Source organism: Magallana gigas, chromosome 2 (assembly GCF_963853765.1).
Source record: "Magallana gigas chromosome 2, xbMagGiga1.1, whole genome shotgun sequence".
Lineage (NCBI taxonomy): Eukaryota > Metazoa > Mollusca > Bivalvia > Ostreida > Ostreidae > Magallana > Magallana gigas.
The window spans coordinates 21,127,247-21,147,582 of NC_088854.1; the positions used below are offsets into that span (position 1 = coordinate 21,127,247).

At 37.3% G+C, this 20,336-nt stretch overlaps 2 protein-coding genes across 2 annotated transcripts; both read right to left on the minus strand.

Annotated features, from left to right (window-relative positions):
* Positions 1–392: 392 nt before the first annotated feature.
* On the minus strand, positions 393–4,485 carry LOC105343337 (neuronal acetylcholine receptor subunit alpha-3). Its single transcript, XM_034446918.2, has 6 exons — positions 4,202–4,485; positions 3,010–3,149; positions 2,641–2,685; positions 2,086–2,195; positions 1,413–1,945; positions 393–999 (listed from the first exon to the last, which is right to left on the minus strand). The coding sequence occupies exons 1-6, from the start codon at positions 4,245–4,247 to the stop codon at positions 584–586; spliced, it is 1,290 nt and encodes a 429-aa protein (XP_034302809.2). The 5' UTR covers positions 4,248–4,485; the 3' UTR covers positions 393–583.
* An 11,038-nt stretch (positions 4,486–15,523) lies between these two features.
* On the minus strand, positions 15,524–20,139 carry LOC105343338 (uncharacterized). The gene is made up of 11 exons (XM_066073401.1): positions 20,058–20,139; positions 19,728–19,957; positions 19,169–19,499; positions 18,622–19,086; positions 18,498–18,524; positions 18,070–18,180; positions 17,833–17,937; positions 16,898–17,017; positions 16,450–16,635; positions 16,260–16,328; positions 15,524–15,673 (listed from the first exon to the last, which is right to left on the minus strand). The coding sequence occupies exons 1-11, from the start codon at positions 20,137–20,139 to the stop codon at positions 15,588–15,590; spliced, it is 1,812 nt and encodes a 603-aa protein (XP_065929473.1). The 3' UTR covers positions 15,524–15,587.
* Between the last annotated feature and the right edge of the window lie 197 nt (positions 20,140–20,336).

The following is a 20,336-nucleotide window of genomic DNA, read 5'->3' on the forward strand; positions in this document are numbered from 1 at the left end:
AAACTTGTATAGATAATCCCACTTGAAGAAACGTTTTTTTTTCTCACCATAATCCTTAGCACGCAATAATGGAGAAGATATATACAATGACGAATATTTACTTAAAAATAAAGTGAATATTGCTAATATTCATAAAATGATATAAAAGTTACTTAGCCACACTAGATACAAACATTTTAGGTTCTTATCATCACTCATGGAGTAAGATAAATAAATAACTAGAGAAAATGATCGATATTAGATACGCTTGTTCAAGTGAGAGATGTGACCTACCGGCCTGTTGTTATGATATTTTATTGTCAACGGCAAGAATATGAATATTAATTGTCATGGTGCAACGAAAAATGAATTCCAATTTGACAAGATTTAAAGAGGCTTTTTCCCTAGAAGTGTCTTGGCAACATGTTTTGGGAGGCTGGATGGTCAGCGAATTATTCGTCAGATCTTCCCTGTAACCTTAAATATAATTAACATGTTTGGTCATAAACTTTGAGTAAAGAGAAATTCCAAATTGAAAATCTGAATATTTTCTTTTATCTTTATACAAATCTCTTCGTCTTAATGATAGAATTTCCTGTTTGTGTTATGTAGGCCTATCACAAACTGCTAAAACAACAAGCAAAACTACAGTTACGACGAATGTTATAATGTTGAATAAATAAAAGAAGAAAATGTCCAGCAAGTAAGAAACTTCTTTGCATTCGAATGGAAACTCATCATCTTGATTTTTCCACGCCTCTGTCTTCACACACTCCGATGATTTACTTCTTCCGTCGTCATCTTGCAGCTCTAATGTGTCATTCTGGGAAACCACGTGATTTTTGTTCTGGTCTTTGACCTTTGCGCTGAGACAGTTGACTTTCAGAAGCACAATAAAGGTGAAGGACTTGAGCCATCTGGGCACTGTTGCTTGGTCCGCTCTGAGGTGAAGGCGGAGGTTCAGGATGGTGATGACAATAGCCAAGGCAGCCATTACGAGTACAAAGGAGATGTATATTCCTGTACAACAGAAACAAAATCATTAGATTCAAGGAATAGGGAGATAATCAATAACTTTAAACGTTGTTATGTTACTGAAATATTCCTTATTTAAATTTATAGTCCACGAGTTTATCGTTACAATGTGTTTCTTGATACAGAGCTGTTTTACCATGGGTTTTGACTGTGGGCAATACGTGGCAAAGTTCAATTTGATGAAGGCGGGGTCTACTCATGGTTGACTTTCCAGTCATTGGTTTTAGATATGAATACATTAAATGCAATGACACTTGTTCAGCTTCATCCAGTCTTGTACATTTAAAGACTAAAATCGTGACCATGTCTTTTTAAATTCATTGTCACTATGGTTTCCTTTTTGGACCAATAGGATATTTTGTCCTGATCAGCAAGATCTATAAATTAATAAGTTATACCTATGACAGGTGTATGTTTGGACGTCGTTGGCATACTGTCCCCTACTAGGGTCAGCAACACTGCCTGAGCCAGTAGAACAGTCAAGATGTAGGAAATCTTTTCCCCGGAGTCCACCGGCAGGAGAAACACTAAGTTTGTCAGAAGAGACACTAAAATCACGGGGTAAACGACGTTTGTGAGATAATATCCAGGGCGGCGCTTGAAGATAAGTTTAAATTCCAGCAGCGAGAACATCTCGCCATTTTCCGTCAAAACCTGCTCTTCCACACTCGAAGAATCCAGTACCCATTCTCCGTTCTCTTTAAAATCATCGACGTTGACACTATCTTTAGTCTTGTTTAAAATAACAACGTCTGTCGTGAAGGCAAACGTCGTTATCTCAATGGAACATTTCTGGTAGTCGAATGGGTAATAAGAGACGTCAATATTACAATGAGTGACGTATTGGCCAGGGGGATCCCAACGAACTGCCCCTGTATTCTTTATTTTGAAAAAAATCTCGGTATCACCAATGGGTGCCATGTCTTCAACACTGGAAAGAAAATCTGAATTGTTTAATAGCAAGATTTATATACAGTTGAGGTAATGTAACTATATTACATGTAAAGGTACTTTCATTTGAAGTTTTCATAAAAATGGTCTTAAAAGATAACGATTGGGAAAGACATTTACGAATTGTCTATGATGAGTTCAGGGCGCCATATTTTGTCCTGTTTGGTGTAGATATATTCTATGTTGCCGTATGAGGCCGCAGTCCAAGCCAAGCGAGGATCGTTCCATGTCTGTAAATTATATGTGCAAAAAGTTAAACGTTAACATTTCCGAGGCTCTATTTAACGATAAATTAATCAAAGTTCATCATAGAGCGCTCTATTTTTGTCTTTGTTTGGTTTTGCTAGGATCCTTAACAAACCCATTTACAAACAGGTCGTTACATGTGCCTACTGACTTTTTCCGCTAATTGTAATCAGCTAATTGTAATCACCAAAGTCAAAGCGTCAAGAACGCCAAGAACGAACAGCAAAGCCGTATAAATGAAGCATGATTTGAACCATACGTAAAATTGCTCACTACTTTGAAAGAAATGCATAGTACATGTAACTGCTTCATTTAATTTGCTTTAAACAATTAAAATATAGCATTACAGACGCTAGAGAGAGTCAATTTTATAACATGTTTAAAGAAATAGTGTATTAAAGTATAAAGTTTTCAGTTTAAGGTACTTACAATAGTTAGCCAGCCAGACGTCGACATGACCTGATTTTTCATGTCCTGCCATACAATGAAGATAAAAAGAGAACGGTCAGCGTGATATCATGTGTTTAGTGCCCCTTAAACTGGGATTGAAAACGGTTTTTTAATTTTGAAGTGTACTATTTTATAGTTGCAAAAAACTTGGTACTGTTTCTAATGTCATACTTTGAGGTATTTTTAAAAATCTTTCTGCGATTGGAATATAATTACCTATTGTGCTCATTTTTTTTCACAGAGGTATTAGTACTCATTATGTTGTTTACAGTAATTAATATAACATGGGCAGATAAATTAGTTCTAAAATATTTGAAATGGTAAATTTAAAATAAACCAGTTACTTACCAAATCATTGAGCGAGAGCAGATTTAATTCGATGTCAACGTACGTGGTAGCAGACGGTCGGACATATTTATTGTACGAGGTTCCAAAAATGGCAGTGTGAATGTTAGTTGCATGGGTGGTGGTGAACTGGCCATTTGCCTCTACAAATTAGAGGTCAGTTCTCAAAATTGTATACAGGGAAATTTACAGGCGAGTTTAAGAATGGGAGAATGCAAAGCAATTTTTGAATAATATTTTAATTAGAAAGGGGATCTATTTCTAACTGTATCAGGTCGGATTTAAGACGAGGCTAAACCGTTTGCAAGTGTAAAAGGACGAAAAAAAAAACACGGGCAAAAATAACCCTGTATACAGTATATAAACTTGATAATCCGTTTCCCCTACCTTAGAAATTTCAAATATATTCAAGTTTAGAATTAATATATAAGTTATGATTTATGTTTCGAAAATTCAAGTGATACCCTTTTTTTAAAAAGCGTATTTTCTAAAACGGGCGATTTACGCTTACTTGGTTGTGCCAGTGCAAAATGAGTCATTTTGTCTTTGTTTTCTCTAGAATAATAATTAATAAGTCAAAACAATAAATATTTATTTCTATATAGCTAATTGTTGTACATGAAGTGGGATATATCAGTTGCTTGATACATGTACATGTTGAACAAAGTACTTAAAGATATATAATAGTTCTAAAACTTCAAACAATACAAAAGAATCAGCACTGGCCGTGTATCCGTATCTGGACTCCCTACCTTAAAGAACACCACATAGTTTGACGTTCTGTTATTTTTTATAACTTAAACGAAATCCTCTATTAAAATCTGTTGGAATGTCCCTTTCTTTCTTATACTTTGTGAAATTCTCAGAACCATATTGAAAAATATTCAAGGTTGATAAAGTAAAAACCATTTAATATTGTCAAAAATTTTATGTTTATTTCTAACAATATCAAACAGTCATTTTTTTTTAATTGAGGACAATAAAAAATAATAAAATTAGCAACAACCTCAAATGTTTTGTATTATCCATAGATCCGAACATAATGAGATTTACATCATTGCGAAAAACATCCTTTTTTGCCTTGGCTATAATTAAAAGTTAATCATTTCTTCCGCAAGTGAGAAAACCAACAGTGGCATCATCAAGAAACATTTAAACACAATTTGAAATTAAATGATAAAAAAATTAATCTTACCTTCAAACGACAATATAACTGCTAATATCACAAACGCAGCCCTCATATCAAAATGCCCACGTTTCACTTGAGAAAGTTTGCGCTTTAAATGAATATAGATGAATCGGCGAAGGAAAGGGGCCTTAGTAAAGATCAGAAGCACGGGAGAGATTGTTACGATGAACCTCGAGATTTGTTTTTTACTATTAAGAGTTTTTAAATCAATAAAAATGCGTTAGAATTTAAGCCCCTTTTAATGACATCTAAGAGCATGTGGCAAATCATTGTCAAGTCGTATATCTGACACGAAATCGTTGTGTGTTAACTACATTTGCCTGCTAATCCTCTATCTTTTAAATCTAATGTCATTGAATTGAACATGTTCACAAAACGTGTTTTAGCGAAGAAGTGATGTGTGATGTTAATATGTACTTAAACTTCAGCGTATGGGACAAGTAAACAATTTCATCACACATGCTCAAAATACTATACTTTGATTTGAAAAACGCAATTAAATTCTACATTCTAAATAAATTGTGAGAGCACAATTCTGTAGAAAATCACAGCTAGTTTTCTTTATGATTTAATATACATGATTAAATATAATAATACTTCAAATATCTGACACCTAAGTAAATGAATACGAAATATCGATTATTGTATGACGTATCGTCTTTATAAGATACTCTGAATATGATATTTACATTTTCCCGTAACTTTGTCTGTGACAACACTACAAATCGAATAAGTAATGACTAGGCCAATACATTACATCAATGACTATTTTAATATTTATCTGTAACAATCGTTATCATATAGCCCCTTGGGCTTTATTGGACTTGATCATCCCCGACCGTATTTGATCACCTCTTAATACTAGAGAATGGTCCCTTATTCCTTAATTCAACCAAACTATTGATGTGAATATATATTAATTAATTATAGATATCAGAAGTTTAATTGGAAACAGGTATTTATGAATTGCTAGGGTTAATATCGCGCTGTTCAATACTTATGTCATTCAGATTCTACATTTATTAAAAACATTTGAGAACTCGTAGAAATCGAACTAAAAAAAGTAAAGAATCAATGTTATAACTTGCTTTACAGAAGTACAATGAGAACGGATAATATCGGGGACGCCGTTTCCATGGAAACAGAGGCTAATCAAGGCACGAGAAACGTTTTCTTTTCAATTATTCACTTATAAGGTTTAAGTTGTTCGGAACTTTGCCAGTATTTAAGACTCTAATTAAAAATCGTGCATGTTTGATAATGTTTCTAATTGAAGATTTTGGTCGATATCCGGGTTCAGTCTTATGAAAAGAGTCGAGTGAATACATCGTGCCACTATTTTATGGCACTGAAACGTACGCTTGTTTTGTACTTATTCACCACCTTCATATCAAATTATGCTATAAACTGCATTCCCTTAACTATTACAATATTATAATATAACAATACAATTTTTAAGGCTCTAAAATTTACAGTTTGAACCGGTAGAAATAGCGACCGAGGTTTTTTGGAAGGTGCGTTTAAACGAATATTTAAGCAAGATAAGCGATAATACAAAACCATTTTTGGTAGCAAACATTTCCAAAGAATATGTAGTTGAACTACAGTTCAGTCTCACAAACATACAAACACGGCGCAACAAATCAGATGTTCAGCTGTACATGTAGGAATTTTAACCGATACATACGGTTATGTGCGCGTTGATTTACTATTAATTCATGTGCATATATACACACTTCCCTTTGCCGCTTCCTAAAGATTATTTATATATACTTATACCAGTGTGTGTGTGTGTCTATATATAATCCAAGATGAGTGAAAGGTGATATCACACAGTATAAATAATTAAAAAAGAAAAAGAAAATGAACAGTTCCAAAGTTTCTATTCACTAGCGCTTTCTGGATTTACATCCTTCTTCAGGTGAACGTACATAAGTTATTTTCTTTTTCTTATATATATATATATATATATATATATATATATATATATATATATATATATATATATATATATATATATATATGATCCTTCTTCTTAAGAAGCACAATTTGTTAATAAAGTTACCGTTATTTAAAAATCGAGAACATTTAGCTTGAAGCGGCCCAAATTGTGACAGGGGGACTAGCCTCCATAACTCTTTGTTATTAAGAACAGGCTGGGTTCCTTTATCTAAGCGTCGGAAAGTCCACCGGCTTAAAATATTTCACGGCAAAGTTCCCTACTATCTATTAAACCTCTTTCAGACCCAACTGCCTTCCAATGAATCACAAGAAGCACTAACTCAATATGAGAAATCTATAGCTACGCAAGAACTAAGCTATATTACGACTATTTTCTTCCCAATACCATACGACTTTGGAACACAACATACGGAACCATCCTTCCATAAGAAGCTTAAAAAATATCTAGTAAACAAAAACAACATAACTATTCCCGAATACTATCATATAGGGTTTTGTACAGGTAAAATTCTCCACTCTCAACTACGTTTAGAATGTAGTACTTTAAAACTTCATATGTTCAACAGAACCCCTTGTCCATCCCCTTTTTGTTCATGTGGGTCTATAGAAATCACTGAACATTATCTTCTGCATAGTCCAAAGTATGCTACAATACGAAATATAACAATAAACAAACTCACAAATTCTACAGATCCTAACTTACTACTCTATCGGTCTAATTATCTAAGTATTGTAGAACATGAACAAAATTTTCAAACCGTACAAAGATTTATACTTGAGAGTAAAAGATTCAGCAACCATTATATCACGTAGAATGTTGTACAATAATAATACCTTTTTTCAATTGCCTGTTTATCTTATTCCCACCACTTATATTTTTTAAAATAATTTATGGAAATCGGCAAAATATTTTATGATGTGTTAGCACGTGTACTGAGTTAAAATTTTCGACGAAAATAAAATCAATATTCTTACTGAAAACGTACACAGAACTGGTGTAAGAAAAAAGCCACATTTCCTTCTGTATGGATGTGTTCGAACATTAACACGTGATTATGTATACTAAATTTCTGTTCTGATGTTCAACCAACGAATATATTGTAATATTTTTTTATGTGATATTTTATTTTGCTGACTTTTTTTTATTACCTCATAAAAAGTGTTTCCAACTTTGATTTTTGACACATTTTTTCTATTTTGTTCCTTGTACTAACATTCCACTTTACACCTCTCATTTCTGCAGTGTATTCAAGAGACCCTCAGGGATTAATATAAGCCCTACGGCTTGTTTCCCGATCTTACAATTGTAATTAGCATCATGTAAATGTATTTGAATCTTTAATGAATAAATATTGTTTAAACTATACTTTCAGATAATGATATAGCGGTGATGAGATCTAAATGAATGTACGTTGCCATTTGGGAATACATTCTGCACGAAGTGACCGTTTCTTTCTTTTCTTTTAATCTCTTTATATGGATAATAACTTTATTAATTAAGTGACTCAGAGGGAGATGATATCACAGTGAACGTGAGAAATAAAAAAAACCAGTTTAATTACTTCGATAATCAATTATTTTGTACTATAAATAGTTGGAGAGTTTGACTGTATATCGGAAGTACATCTTGTCCTTTAATTAAAGGTACATGTATAAAGAACTTCTTACGTCGACCTGAATTTCCGACCAGGCTGAAGCTAGCAGCCACTAACAGCAGCCACTAAGCCCGTAGAAGCTAGCAGCCAATAAGGAAATTCATCAAAGGACTGAGAGTACTCGAACAGAAAAATAATATTTCACCTAATTATCGACATATTTTAATTAATATCAAAATGATTAATGCTCAATAATTTGTACGAGCATTGCCGACTTCCAAAGCAGTAAAGCTCGCCTGGATAAGAGTTATAAATGCTTCTATGTTGGATAGAAATGAAATACGTCTATACGGGTCATAAGTTATGAAAATAATGTTATCCTAAGTGTAGACTTATTGATACAAATAGAAAAACTATATGCATCGTATTGAGTGATATGCAAACGTATTGTGATATAAAAGAAATGATAAATTAAAGTAAATTAAAAGGCATAAAACGATACAAATACAATATAAACTAAAAGCCAACTCAGTGTGGCAAGATAATTTGTTTACATCGACGTTGAACATGTGCGTGTTTAAAAAATTATCCTCGGGCCTTTTTACTCCCCCGGAAACAACATCAATCAAAAATTAAAAAGACAACGTATTATTACGAATATGAGACAGTAGAACACCCAGCATTGTGGTTTTATTCTCATAAGTAAATTATTATATGTCGCAGTCAAAAACAGCGAAAATCATCAAGTGAAGTTGGGATTATTTTGTATCGGCCATGTTTTGACGTGAACCTTCGAATACAACATTGACAATGAAAAGGGTTCGGTTAGCTCACCCGAACTTTGTCATATTTTAGCATTTCAGAATGATATAGGGGTTAAAAGTGGCCCATTATCTTCCTTATCTTTGAAGTGTGCATCAAACGAATAACAGGGTAGTGTAGGGGGCATATGGGGCTAATATTTCCCGGTCTCAGATTTGGGCTGTAGGGGTACCACCAAGTGGCTCCCAGGGGTTCTGGCTCATGTCAGGGATTTATATCTCACTTGATATTGGCCACAGGAACTTGCAAACACTTGGATTAAGTAGAGGACCTCAAGAGGTATTCATAATAAGCGTTAGAGGGCACCTATGACCCCTACAAGGGTTCAGTTAGCTCACCCGAACTTTGTCATATTTTAGCATTTCAGAATGATATAGGGGTTAAAAGTGGCCCATTATCTTCCTTATCTTTGAAGTGTGCATCAAACGAATAACAGGGTAGTGTAGGGGGCATATGGGGCTAATATTTCCCGGTCTCAGATTTGGGCTGTAGGGGTACCACTAAGTGGCTCCCAGGGGTTCTGGCTCATGTCAGGGATTTATATCTCACTTGAGATTGGCCACAGGAACTTGCAAACACTTGGATTAAGTAGAGGACCTCAAGAGGTATTCATAATAAGCGTTAGAGGGCACCTATGACCCCTACAAGGGTTCAGTTAGCTCACCCGAACTTTGTCATATTTTAGCATTTCAGAATGATATAGGGGTTAAAAGTGGCCCATTATCTTCCTTATCTTTGAAGTGTGCATCAAACGAATAACAGGGTAGTGTAGGGGGCATATGGGGCTAATATTTCCCGGTCTCAAATTTGGGCTGTAGGGGTACCACCAAGTGGCTCCCAGGGGTTCTGGCTCATGTCAGGGATTTATATCTCACTTGAGATTGGCCACAGGAACTTGCAAACACTTGGATTAAGTAGAGGACCTCAAGAGGTATTCATAATAAGCGTTAGAGGGCACCTATGACCCCTACAAGGGTTCAGTTAGCTCACCCGAACTTTGTCATATTTTAGCATTTCAGAATGATATAGGGGTTAAAAGTGGCCCATTATCTTCCTTATCTTTGAAGTGTGCATCAAACGAATAACAGGGTAGTGTAGGGGGCATATGGGGCTAATATTTCCCGGTCTCAGATTTGGGCTGTAGGGGTACCAACAAGTGGCTCCCAGGGGTTCTGGCTCATGTCAGGGATTTATATCTCACTTGAGATTGGCCACAGGAACTTGCAAACACTTGGATTAAGTAGAGGACCTCAAGAGGTATTCATAATAAGCGTTAGAGGGCACCTATGACCCCTACAAGGGTTCAGTTAGCTCACCCGAACTTTGTCATATTTTAGCATTTCAGAATGATATAGGGGTTAAAAGTGGCCCATTATCTTCCTTATCTTTGAAGTGTGCATCAAACGAATAACAGGGTAGTGTAGGGGGCATATGGGGCTAATATTTCCCGGTCTCAGATTTGGGCTGTAGGGGTACCACCAAGTGGCTCCCAGGGGTTCTGGCTCATGTCAGGGATTTATATCTCACTTGAGATTGGCCACAGGAACTTGCAAACACTTGGATTAAGTAGAGGACCTCAAGAGGTATTCATAATAAGCGTTAGAGGGCACCTATGACCCCTACAAGGGTTCGGTTAGCTCACCCGAACTTTGTCATATTTTAGCATTTCAGAATGATATAGGGGTTAAAAGTGGCCCATTATCTTCCTTATCTTTGAAGTGTGCATCAAACGAATAACAGGGTAGTGTAGGGGGCATATGGGGCTAATATTTCCCGGTCTCAGATTTGGGCTGTAGGGGTACCACTAAGTGGCTCCCAGGGGTTCTGGCTCATGTCAGGGATTTATATCTCACTTGAGATTGGCCACAGGAACTTGCAAACACTTGGATTAAGTAGAGGACCTCAAGAGGTATTCATAATAAGCGTTAGAGGGCACCTATGACCCCTACAAGGGTTCAGTTAGCTCACCCGAACTTTGTCATATTTTAGCATTTCAGAATGATATAGGGGTTAAAAGTGGCCCATTATCTTCCTTATCTTTGAAGTGTGCATCAAACGAATAACAGGGTAGTGTAGGGGGCATATGGGGCTAATATTTCCCGGTCTCAGATTTGGGCTGTAGGGGTACCACCAAGTGGCTCCCAGGGGTTCTGGCTCATGTCAGGGATTTATATCTCACTTGAGATTGGCCACAGGAACTTGCAAACACTTGGATTAAGTAGAGGACCTCAAGAGGTATTCATAATAAGCGTTAGAGGGCACCTATGACCCCTACAAGGGTTCGGTTAGCTCACCCGAACTTTGTCATATTTTAGCATTTCAGAATGATATAGGGGTTAAAAGTGGCCCATTATCTTCCTTATCTTTGAAGTGTGCATCAAACGAATAACAGGGTAGTGTAGGGGGCATATGGGGCTAATATTTCCCGGTCTCAGATTTGGGCTGTAGGGGTACCAACAAGTGGCTCCCAGGGGTTCTGGCTCATGTCAGGGATTTATATCTCACTTGAGATTGGCCACAGGAACTTGCAAACACTTGGATTAAGTAGAGGACCTCAAGAGGTATTCATAATAAGCGTTAGAGGGCACCTATGACCCCTACAAGGGTTCAGTTAGCTCACCCGAACTTTGTCATATTTTAGCATTTCAGAATGATATAGGGGTTAAAAGTGGCCCATTATCTTCCTTATCTTTGAAGTGTGCATCAAACGAATAACAGGGTAGTGTAGGGGGCATATGGGGCTAATATTTCCCGGTCTCAGATTTGGGCTGTAGGGGTACCACCAAGTGGCTCCCAGGGGTTCTGGCTCATGTCAGGGATTTATATCTCACTTGAGATTGGCCACAGGAACTTGCAAACACTTGGATTAAGTAGAGGACCTCAAGAGGTATTCATAATAAGCGTTAGAGGGCACCTATGACCCCTACAAGGGTTCGGTTAGCTCACCCGAACTTTGTCATATTTTAGCATTTCAGAATGATATAGGGGTTAAAAGTGGCCCATTATCTTCCTTATCTTTGAAGTGTGCATCAAACGAATAACAGGGTAGTGTAGGGGGCATATGGGGCTAATATTTCCCGGTCTCAGATTTGGGCTGTAGGGGTACCACTAAGTGGCTCCCAGGGGTTCTGGCTCATGTCAGGGATTTATATCTCACTTGAGATTGGCCACAGGAACTTGCAAACACTTGGATTAAGTAGAGGACCTCAAGAGGTATTCATAATAAGCGTTAGAGGGCACCTATGACCCCTACAAGGGTTCAGTTAGCTCACCCGAACTTTGTCATATTTTAGCATTTCAGAATGATATAGGGGTTAAAAGTGGCCCATTATCTTCCTTATCTTTGAAGTGTGCATCAAACGAATAACAGGGTAGTGTAGGGGGCATATGGGGCTAATATTTCCCGGTCTCAGATTTGGGCTGTAGGGGTACCACCAAGTGGCTCCCAGGGGTTCTGGCTCATGTCAGGGATTTATATCTCACTTGAGATTGGCCACAGGAACTTGCAAACACTTGGATTAAGTAGAGGACCTCAAGAGGTATTCATAATAAGCGTTAGAGGGCACCTATGACCCCTACAAGGGTTCGGTTAGCTCACCCGAACTTTGTCATATTTTAGCATTTCAGAATGATATAGGGGTTAAAAGTGGCCCATTATCTTCCTTATCTTTGAAGTGTGCATCAAACGAATAACAGGGTAGTGTAGGGGGCATATGGGGCTAATATTTCCCGGTCTCAGATTTGGGCTGTAGGGGTACCACCAAGTGGCTCCCAGGGGTTCTGGCTCATTTCAGGGATTTATATCTCACTTGAGATTGGCCACAGGAACTTGCAAACACTTGGATTATGTAGAGGACCTCAAGAGGTATTCATAATAAGCGATAGAGGGCACCTATGACCCCTGCAAGGGTCCAGTTAGCTCAAAGTTTCGGTGAGCTAGCTGGACCCTTGCAGGGGTCATAGGTGCCCTCTATCGCTTATTATGAATACCTATTGAGGTCCTCTACCTAATCTTAGTGTTAAGTGTTATCAAGTTCTTGTGGTCAATCTCAAGTGAGATATAAACTCCTGAAATGAGCCGGAACCCCTGGGAGCCACTTGGTGGTATCCCTACAGCCCAAATCTGAGACCGGGAAATAATAGCCCCATAGGTCCCCTACACTGCCCTATTATCCGTGTAATGCACACTTCAAAGATAAAAGAGATAATGACCCGCCGCTCACCCATATAGCAGTGTGAAATGCTAAAATATGACAAAGTTCGGGTGAGCTAAACCGACCCTTGTAGGGGTCATAGGTGCCCTCTAACGCTTATTATGAATACCTCTTGAGGCCCTCTACCTAATCCCAGTGTTATCAAGTTCTTGTGGTCAATCTCAAGTGAGATATAAACCCCTGAAATGAGCCAGAACCCCTGGGAGCCACTTGGTGGTACCCCTACAGCCCAAATCTGAGACCGGAAAATAATAGCCCCATATGCCCCCTACACTACCCTGTTATTCGTTTGATGCACACTTCAAAGATAAGGAAGATAATATACCACTTTTAACCCCTATAATATCATTGTGAAGTGCTAAAATATGAAAAAGTTTGGGTGAGCTAACTGGACCCTTGCAGGGGTCATAGGTGCCCTCTATCGCTTATTATGAATACCTATTGAGGTCCTCTACCTAATCCTACTGTTATCAAGTTCTTGTGGTCAATCTCAAGTGAGATATAAACCCCTGAAATGAGCCAGAACCGCTGGGAGCCACTTGGTGGTACCCCTACAGCCCAAATTTTAGACCGGAAAATAATAGCCCCATAGGTATCCTACACTGCCCTGGTATCCGTTTAATGCACACTTCAAAGATAAAAGAGATAATGACCCGCCGCTCACCAATATAGCAGTGTGAAATGCTAAAATATGACAAAGTTCGGGTGAGCTAAACCGACCCCTGCAGGGGTCATAGGTGCCCTCTAACGCTTATTATGAATACCTCTTGAGGCCCTCTACCTAATCCCAGTGTTATCAAGTTCTTGTGGTCAATCTCAAGTGAGATATAAACCCCTGAAATGAGCCAGAACCCCTGGGAGCCACTTGGTGGTACCCCTACCGCCCAAATCTGAGACCGGAAAATAATAGCCCCATATGCCCCCTACACTACCCTGTTATTCGTTTGATGCACACTTCAAAGATAAGGAAGATAATGGACCACTTTTAACCCCTAAATCATTCTGAAATGCTAAAATATGACAAAGTTTGGGTGAGCTAACTGGACCCTTGCAGGGGTCATAGGTGCCCTCTATCGCTTATTATGAATACCTATTGAGGTCCTCTACCTAATCCTACTGTTATCAAGTTCTTGTGGTCAATCTCAAGTGAGATATAAACCCCTGAAATGAGCCAGAACCCCTGGGAGCCACTTGGTGGTACCCCTACAGCCCAAATTTGAGACTGGAAAATAATAGCCCCATAGGTATCCTACACTGCCCTGGTATCCGTTTAATGCACACTTCAAAGATAAAAGAGATAATGACCCGCCGCTCACCCATATAGCAGTGTGAAATGCTAAAATATGACAAAGTTCGGGTGAGCAAAACCGACCCTTGCAGGGGTCATAGGTGCCCTCTAACGCTTATTATGAATACCTCTTGAGGCCCTCTACCTAATCCCAGTGTTATCAAGTTCTTGTGGTCAATCTCAAGTGAGATATAAACCCCTGAAATGAGCCAGAACCCCTGGGAGCCACTTGGTGGTACCCCTACAGCCCAAATCTGAGACCGGAAAATAATAGCCCCATATGCCCCCTACACTACCCTGTTATTCGTTTGATGCACACTTCAAATATAAGGAAGATAATGGACCACTTTTAACCCCTAATTCATTCTGAAATGCTAAAATATGACAAAGTTTGGGTGAGCTAACTGGACCCTTGCAGGGGTCATAGGTGCCCTCTATCGCTTATTATGAATACCTCTTGAGGTCCTCTACCTAATCCTACTGTTATCAAGTTCTTGTGGTCAATCTCAAGTGAGATATAAACCCCTGAAATGAGCCAGAACCCCTGGGAGCCACTTGGTGGTACCCCTACAGCCCAAATTTGAGACCGGAAAATAATAGCCCCATAGGTATCCTACACTGCCCTGGTATCCGTTTAATGCACACTTCAAAGATAAAAGAGATAATGACCCGCCGCTCACCCATATAGCAGTGTGAAATGCTAAAATATGACAAAGTTCGGGTGAGCTAAACCGACCGTTGCAGGGGTCATAGGTGCCCTCTAACGCTTATTATGAATACCTCTTGAGGCCCTCTACCTAATCCCAGTGTTATCAAGTTCTTGTGGTCAATCTCAAGTGAGATATAAACCCCTGAAATGAGCCAGAACCCCTGGGAGCCAGTTCGGGTGAGCTAAACCGACCTTTTTCATTGTCATTGTTGTATTCTTCGAAGGTTCACGTCAAATCATGGCTGAGACAAAATAATCCCAATTTCACCTGATGATTTTCGCTGTTTTTGACTGCTACATATGATAATTTTTTTATGAGAATAAAATCACAATGCTGGGTGTTCTATTGTCTCATATTTGTAATAATACGATGTCTTTTTAATTTTTAATCACTTTATACGATGTATATAGTTTTTCTATTTGTATCAATAAGACTACACTTAGGATAACATTATTTTCATAACTTATGACCCGTATAAACGTATTTCATTTTTATCCAACAAAGACGCATTTATAACTCTTATCCAGGCGAGCTTTACTGCTTCGGAAGTCGCCAATGCTCGTACAAATTATTGAGCATTAATCATTTTGATATTAATTAAAATATGTCGATAATTAAGTAAAATAAAAACTTTTGTTCGAGTACTCTCAGTACTTTGATGAATTTCCTTATTGGCTGCTAGCTTCTACGGTCTTAGTGGCTGCTGTTAGTGGCTGCTAGCTTCAGCCTGGTGAATTTCCGCGTAGTTTACAAAAAGCTCCCATTAGTTAGATCTCTACAGTTTATTGATAAACTACTCTTTCATTTCAATATCAGGTGTCCAAGTAGTTTACCATGAAGTCTGTCGAATCGTTTTCTTCCTATGATTATTATGTCTGGATTAGTAGCTGGAAAGAAAAGGTAGAGTTTAATGTTCAAAAAAGAAAACCAATGTACTTCTTATTAGGCATGCACAAAACAAAGATGATATACAACAATAACAAAGCAGTAAGGAACGATTTTTAAGCATATGATTGGTCGATTGTCATGTCTGTCTGTTATAAACCTTACTATCCTTTAAATAGAATTCCATTAAGAAATACAGGTTTTGGCATGTGCGAAACTGTGACGTCTAAAAAGCGATATCAACGCCTATACATCAAAAAACAAAATGATACTTATTGTTATAATCTTAAAAAGTATCATATTTTGACTTATTATATTAAAACAATTATAGCATATTGTTTTCACTCTTGTTAATTTTTCTAAAACATGAAGAGAATATGTCGGAGAAGAGATATTTATACCTTTCTCCTTGTTTCGTTTTCACCAGTTCTTCATTGATAGGTAAACTATGTATATTTAATTTTAAATATCGACATAAAATAAAGAAAACAGATTATTGATGTTACCTCATCATACCAAAAGTCTAGGGGTGTTTGGGAAGCTCTTTTCGATCAATAATCAATAATATTACATGCATGTGACACTTACTTATTTGTCTGATCGTGGTGCTAGTTTTGAATGTCTGAGGTTCAGTTACCCCTATCGAAGTTTCAGTGGCTGAAAATTTGTAAAGTTATCATTTTAAAACAAAGATAAATAAACAAACTATGAAATATTAAATACTATATATATGTACATAACGTAAAATATTTTTATAAGTTTTAAAAACAGGTCTTACGTGTACACAATAGACAAAACACTGGGCAGTTGCGCATCGCAAATGCTTTATCCTCCATACACATAGCGGGACCGAGTTCAGCACAGTTTGGCGCTTGGTCAGCACAAACAAAGGGAGTGGTAGAAGGAAGTGGTGTTGTGGTGGTAGTGGTAGTGGTGGTAGTGGTAGTGGTGGTAGTTGATGGAGCTTTGGTGAAGAACCAGAAAGCAACATACATGTATATAATGTGTATATTAACAGGACTTGGATTTATCAGGAGGCAGTATTAACGTTATTTGTTACATCTTTACAAATAAGATGTTTTATAGAATTGTGATTAATTCAGTCAAATCTTAAATTTTGAGGATAATGGTATTTATCGTTTGTCTGTATTTTGACCTTCTGAATAAAATGTCTAGCAAGCTACTAAGTAAGTATTTTGAAATAAGTAAAAATGTGGTAATCTTACGTTCACAAAAAACACAAAATTTGGGGCACTGAACAGCAGCCCAGGTGGTATATTTAAAGCAAATATCAGGACCATACAGACTGCATCGGTCTATCTTGTCCTCACAAACGGTGTACACCCCTGTCCAAATCATAAGCAAGAATACACTAATTGATTCATCTACTATCGAGGTTATACCGCAAAAAATAAAATCGGCGAATTCAAACTAGTAAAGAGTGAAAATACATTCCTATTAAAAAGGCAAACATGACGATTTACATTTTATTAAATACTTTATAATACGTTCGATAATTTAAAATATATGAAAAGGAACTGGTGTATGTCCAGGTTTAATTATACATATCAGAACTCTATATAATTATACGTTATTTTGTAACTACTAAAAGCCAATTATTAATGGAATAGTTTGTGTATATATAATTATGTCATAGCTTGATCTAAGTACTGCAAATAAAAACATATTTCAACAACAAAAGTTTAGAGCGATGTCTTATTGACGTTGGCCATTTGATTTTGTATCATAACATATGCAATTTGAGTATTTCATGAACATAACCCTAAGGGAATTTTTTATGCAATTATATTTACTATGCTAGTACCGTAAAAAAACAGTTACACGAATGGCTCAGTGGCTATATATGGCAAAGAGATAAGGCAGAGATAAGTTTTGTCGATAGAACTGAGTTTTAATTAATTCCAATTTTAATAAATTCCAGCAAAGGCTTTCTTATATTTATTAATGGTTTTTTGGCTTTGTTTTAAAACTACTACTGACTTACTATTTAGGAATCTTGTTTTTGCCTTCTTAATTACATGTATTTCTAATAAAACAGATAATTTCAATATGTAATCTATTTTACGTATTCTAAGGACCAAATCGATAGGCATTTGTGACCTCTTTTTCGCCATGTTATTTCCTGCTCAGTTGTACTCACTTGTAGTCAAGGAAGTTGTTGACGGCAAAGTCGTTGTTGTTGTTGTTGTTGTTGTTGTTGTTGGGACGTTAAGTGTTGTTGTTGTTGAAGTTCTGGTCACAGAATCTGCAAAGTGGAATACATGATACACAGATTTAGGGAGACAAAAAAAAAATCATAGCGCTATACTAAAAATGTAGTCAGTAATTTGGTATCTTTTCTGTAAATATTGGAATAACATTAAGGTGACAAACCCACCGTGACAAAAGGTGCAAAAGCGCGCGCAGTTTTGGATGGACCATTTCCGGTAGGAAGTGCATACTCCATCCCCGTACCCAGCGCAATTTGTGATTTTGTCCTCGCACGGCCCTAAACCAAACTTGATAAATCAGCATACAACTAATGTGTTACGAGGTGAAAAAAATGATATTGTTATGCTGGTATTTATTAAAAATGTGCTAATAACACGGTCTGATTTATAATGAAAGTTACAGTGAAGAGATTAATAGTATTTCCTTTCCTTAATGTCCATTAAATCTGACATCTAGATTTCAGTAACTAATTACTAGACTTGTATTACTTTTATAAACTGAAAAGAGAAAAAAATTTATATTCCATTATTGAAAATGGCAAACTTCATGATACAATTTACGGGCTAGATTTCAAAATATTATAAGTCTACATACCATCGGGTATTGGAGGTGGCGTGGGAACTGAAAAAATTATTTTATGATATTTATGATCTACTCTTTAAAATTCAATTTGGCTAAATTTGGCCACAAATCTACAATATATTATATACGTTCATACTAGTCGTAGGGAGAGCTGGTGTTGGCAAACTCGTGCTTGTAGATTCTGGAGATGGTGTGCTGTTAGTTATAACTGAAGTCATAACCGAAGAGCCGTCAGTTGTTAAATTTAAGCCGTCGGTTGTTGGGTTTGAGTTGTCAGGTGTTGGATTTGAGCTGTCAGGTGTTGGGTTTGAGCTGCCGGGTGTTGGGTTTGAGCTGCCGGGTGTTGGATTTGAGCTGTCGGATGTTGGATTCGAAGTCATTGCTGTTGTCGTGGTACTCATCGCTGTCGTCTCTGTTGAAGACAAAGCCGATGTATGTGTGCTTGTTGACTTGACTGTGGTTGAAGCGGAAATTGCTGTTGGCACTGAAGACGTTGACGATGTGGACACAATTGTTGACATTAAAGATGTCGAAGATGCGGCTGAACTGCGAGTTGTTGATAAAGATAGTGTACCACTCGGTTTGTTTGTACTCAGATAACCTGCATTCGTTTAATCAGATATTCATTTTGATGTTAATTAAAACAGGAACCATCAAATTTAAAGAATGACAGTACCTCCTACCTTCGCAGTACGTGTTTTGTACAAGTGTGTGAATTGAGCTCAGGTCTGTAAAACTATCCACCATAAATACATGGTTTGTATCGCTTGCAATGTCATTGAGTTCACCTCTATCCGTCTGATTACCAATACCAATGGCGTATATTTTGACCCCGGCATTTTTCAATCTCTGTGCCCCCTGCACCGTGGCCGTGTGGTTTTGAGAACGACCATCAGTAAGGACGAACATGACATTTGTTGCCGATGGCCTGTCTCCACTAACGTTTGTAAATACAAACTTCTCTGCTAACAGGAATGCTAAGTGTGTCTGCGTCTGTCCAAACTCATAGTACATCTAAATTTCAAAATATTTGAAAATTACGAATGTTTTAAAACCATACGATGCATGATGAACAAGGCTTTTTGTTTGTTTAGGTATTCAATGAGAAAAAGCAAACTCCCTATGAGCCAAATAAATTTTTCTATTTTTTTCTTGATTTTTATTTTCGTTATTTTAATACTATTACCGGGTAAGCCTTTTACAAATATATAATGTACTTCTCTTAGAAATAGTCATACTTACTCCTTTTATTGCAGCTTGGAGGTCATGTAAATTTGGATGAGAGTTCAAGGCAAAGTATCTGCGAGCATTGTCGGAGAACGTCCCGACGGACACCTGCACGTCAGAGGGTCCTATGTCCATGTCGGCTACAAACGCTAATACAAACTGCTTCTCTCTTTCAAAGTTTTGACTTCCTATACTTGTCGAGGTATCCAGAGCGAACAAGATGTCCGCTGGAGTTTTAGCACACACTGTAGTTGAGTAAATTATAGTACATGTAGCTATCTCAACCCAACATGAATTTATAAAATTTAGCAACGGAATGAGCGTGTGGTAAAATGGTTACACTACCTGCAAGGCTTGCATTTGTAAACCCATTAAAAGAAAATATCAACAAAACAATGGGAATAAGGCGAATAAAGATGTAAGTCATTGTATACTCCATATCAGATTATATATGAAAGCTTATCAATTTCATTATTCTCATGTTATATCAGTATATCGTCGTCCCAGTTTGAGTCTTCATTATTATATATTGTTGTATCCGCTTACCTTGCTTTTAAATTACTTTTACCTGATGCTGTGCTCATTAGACGCTTGGAGGGAGAGAGGAAGGATGAGGGTTAGTTT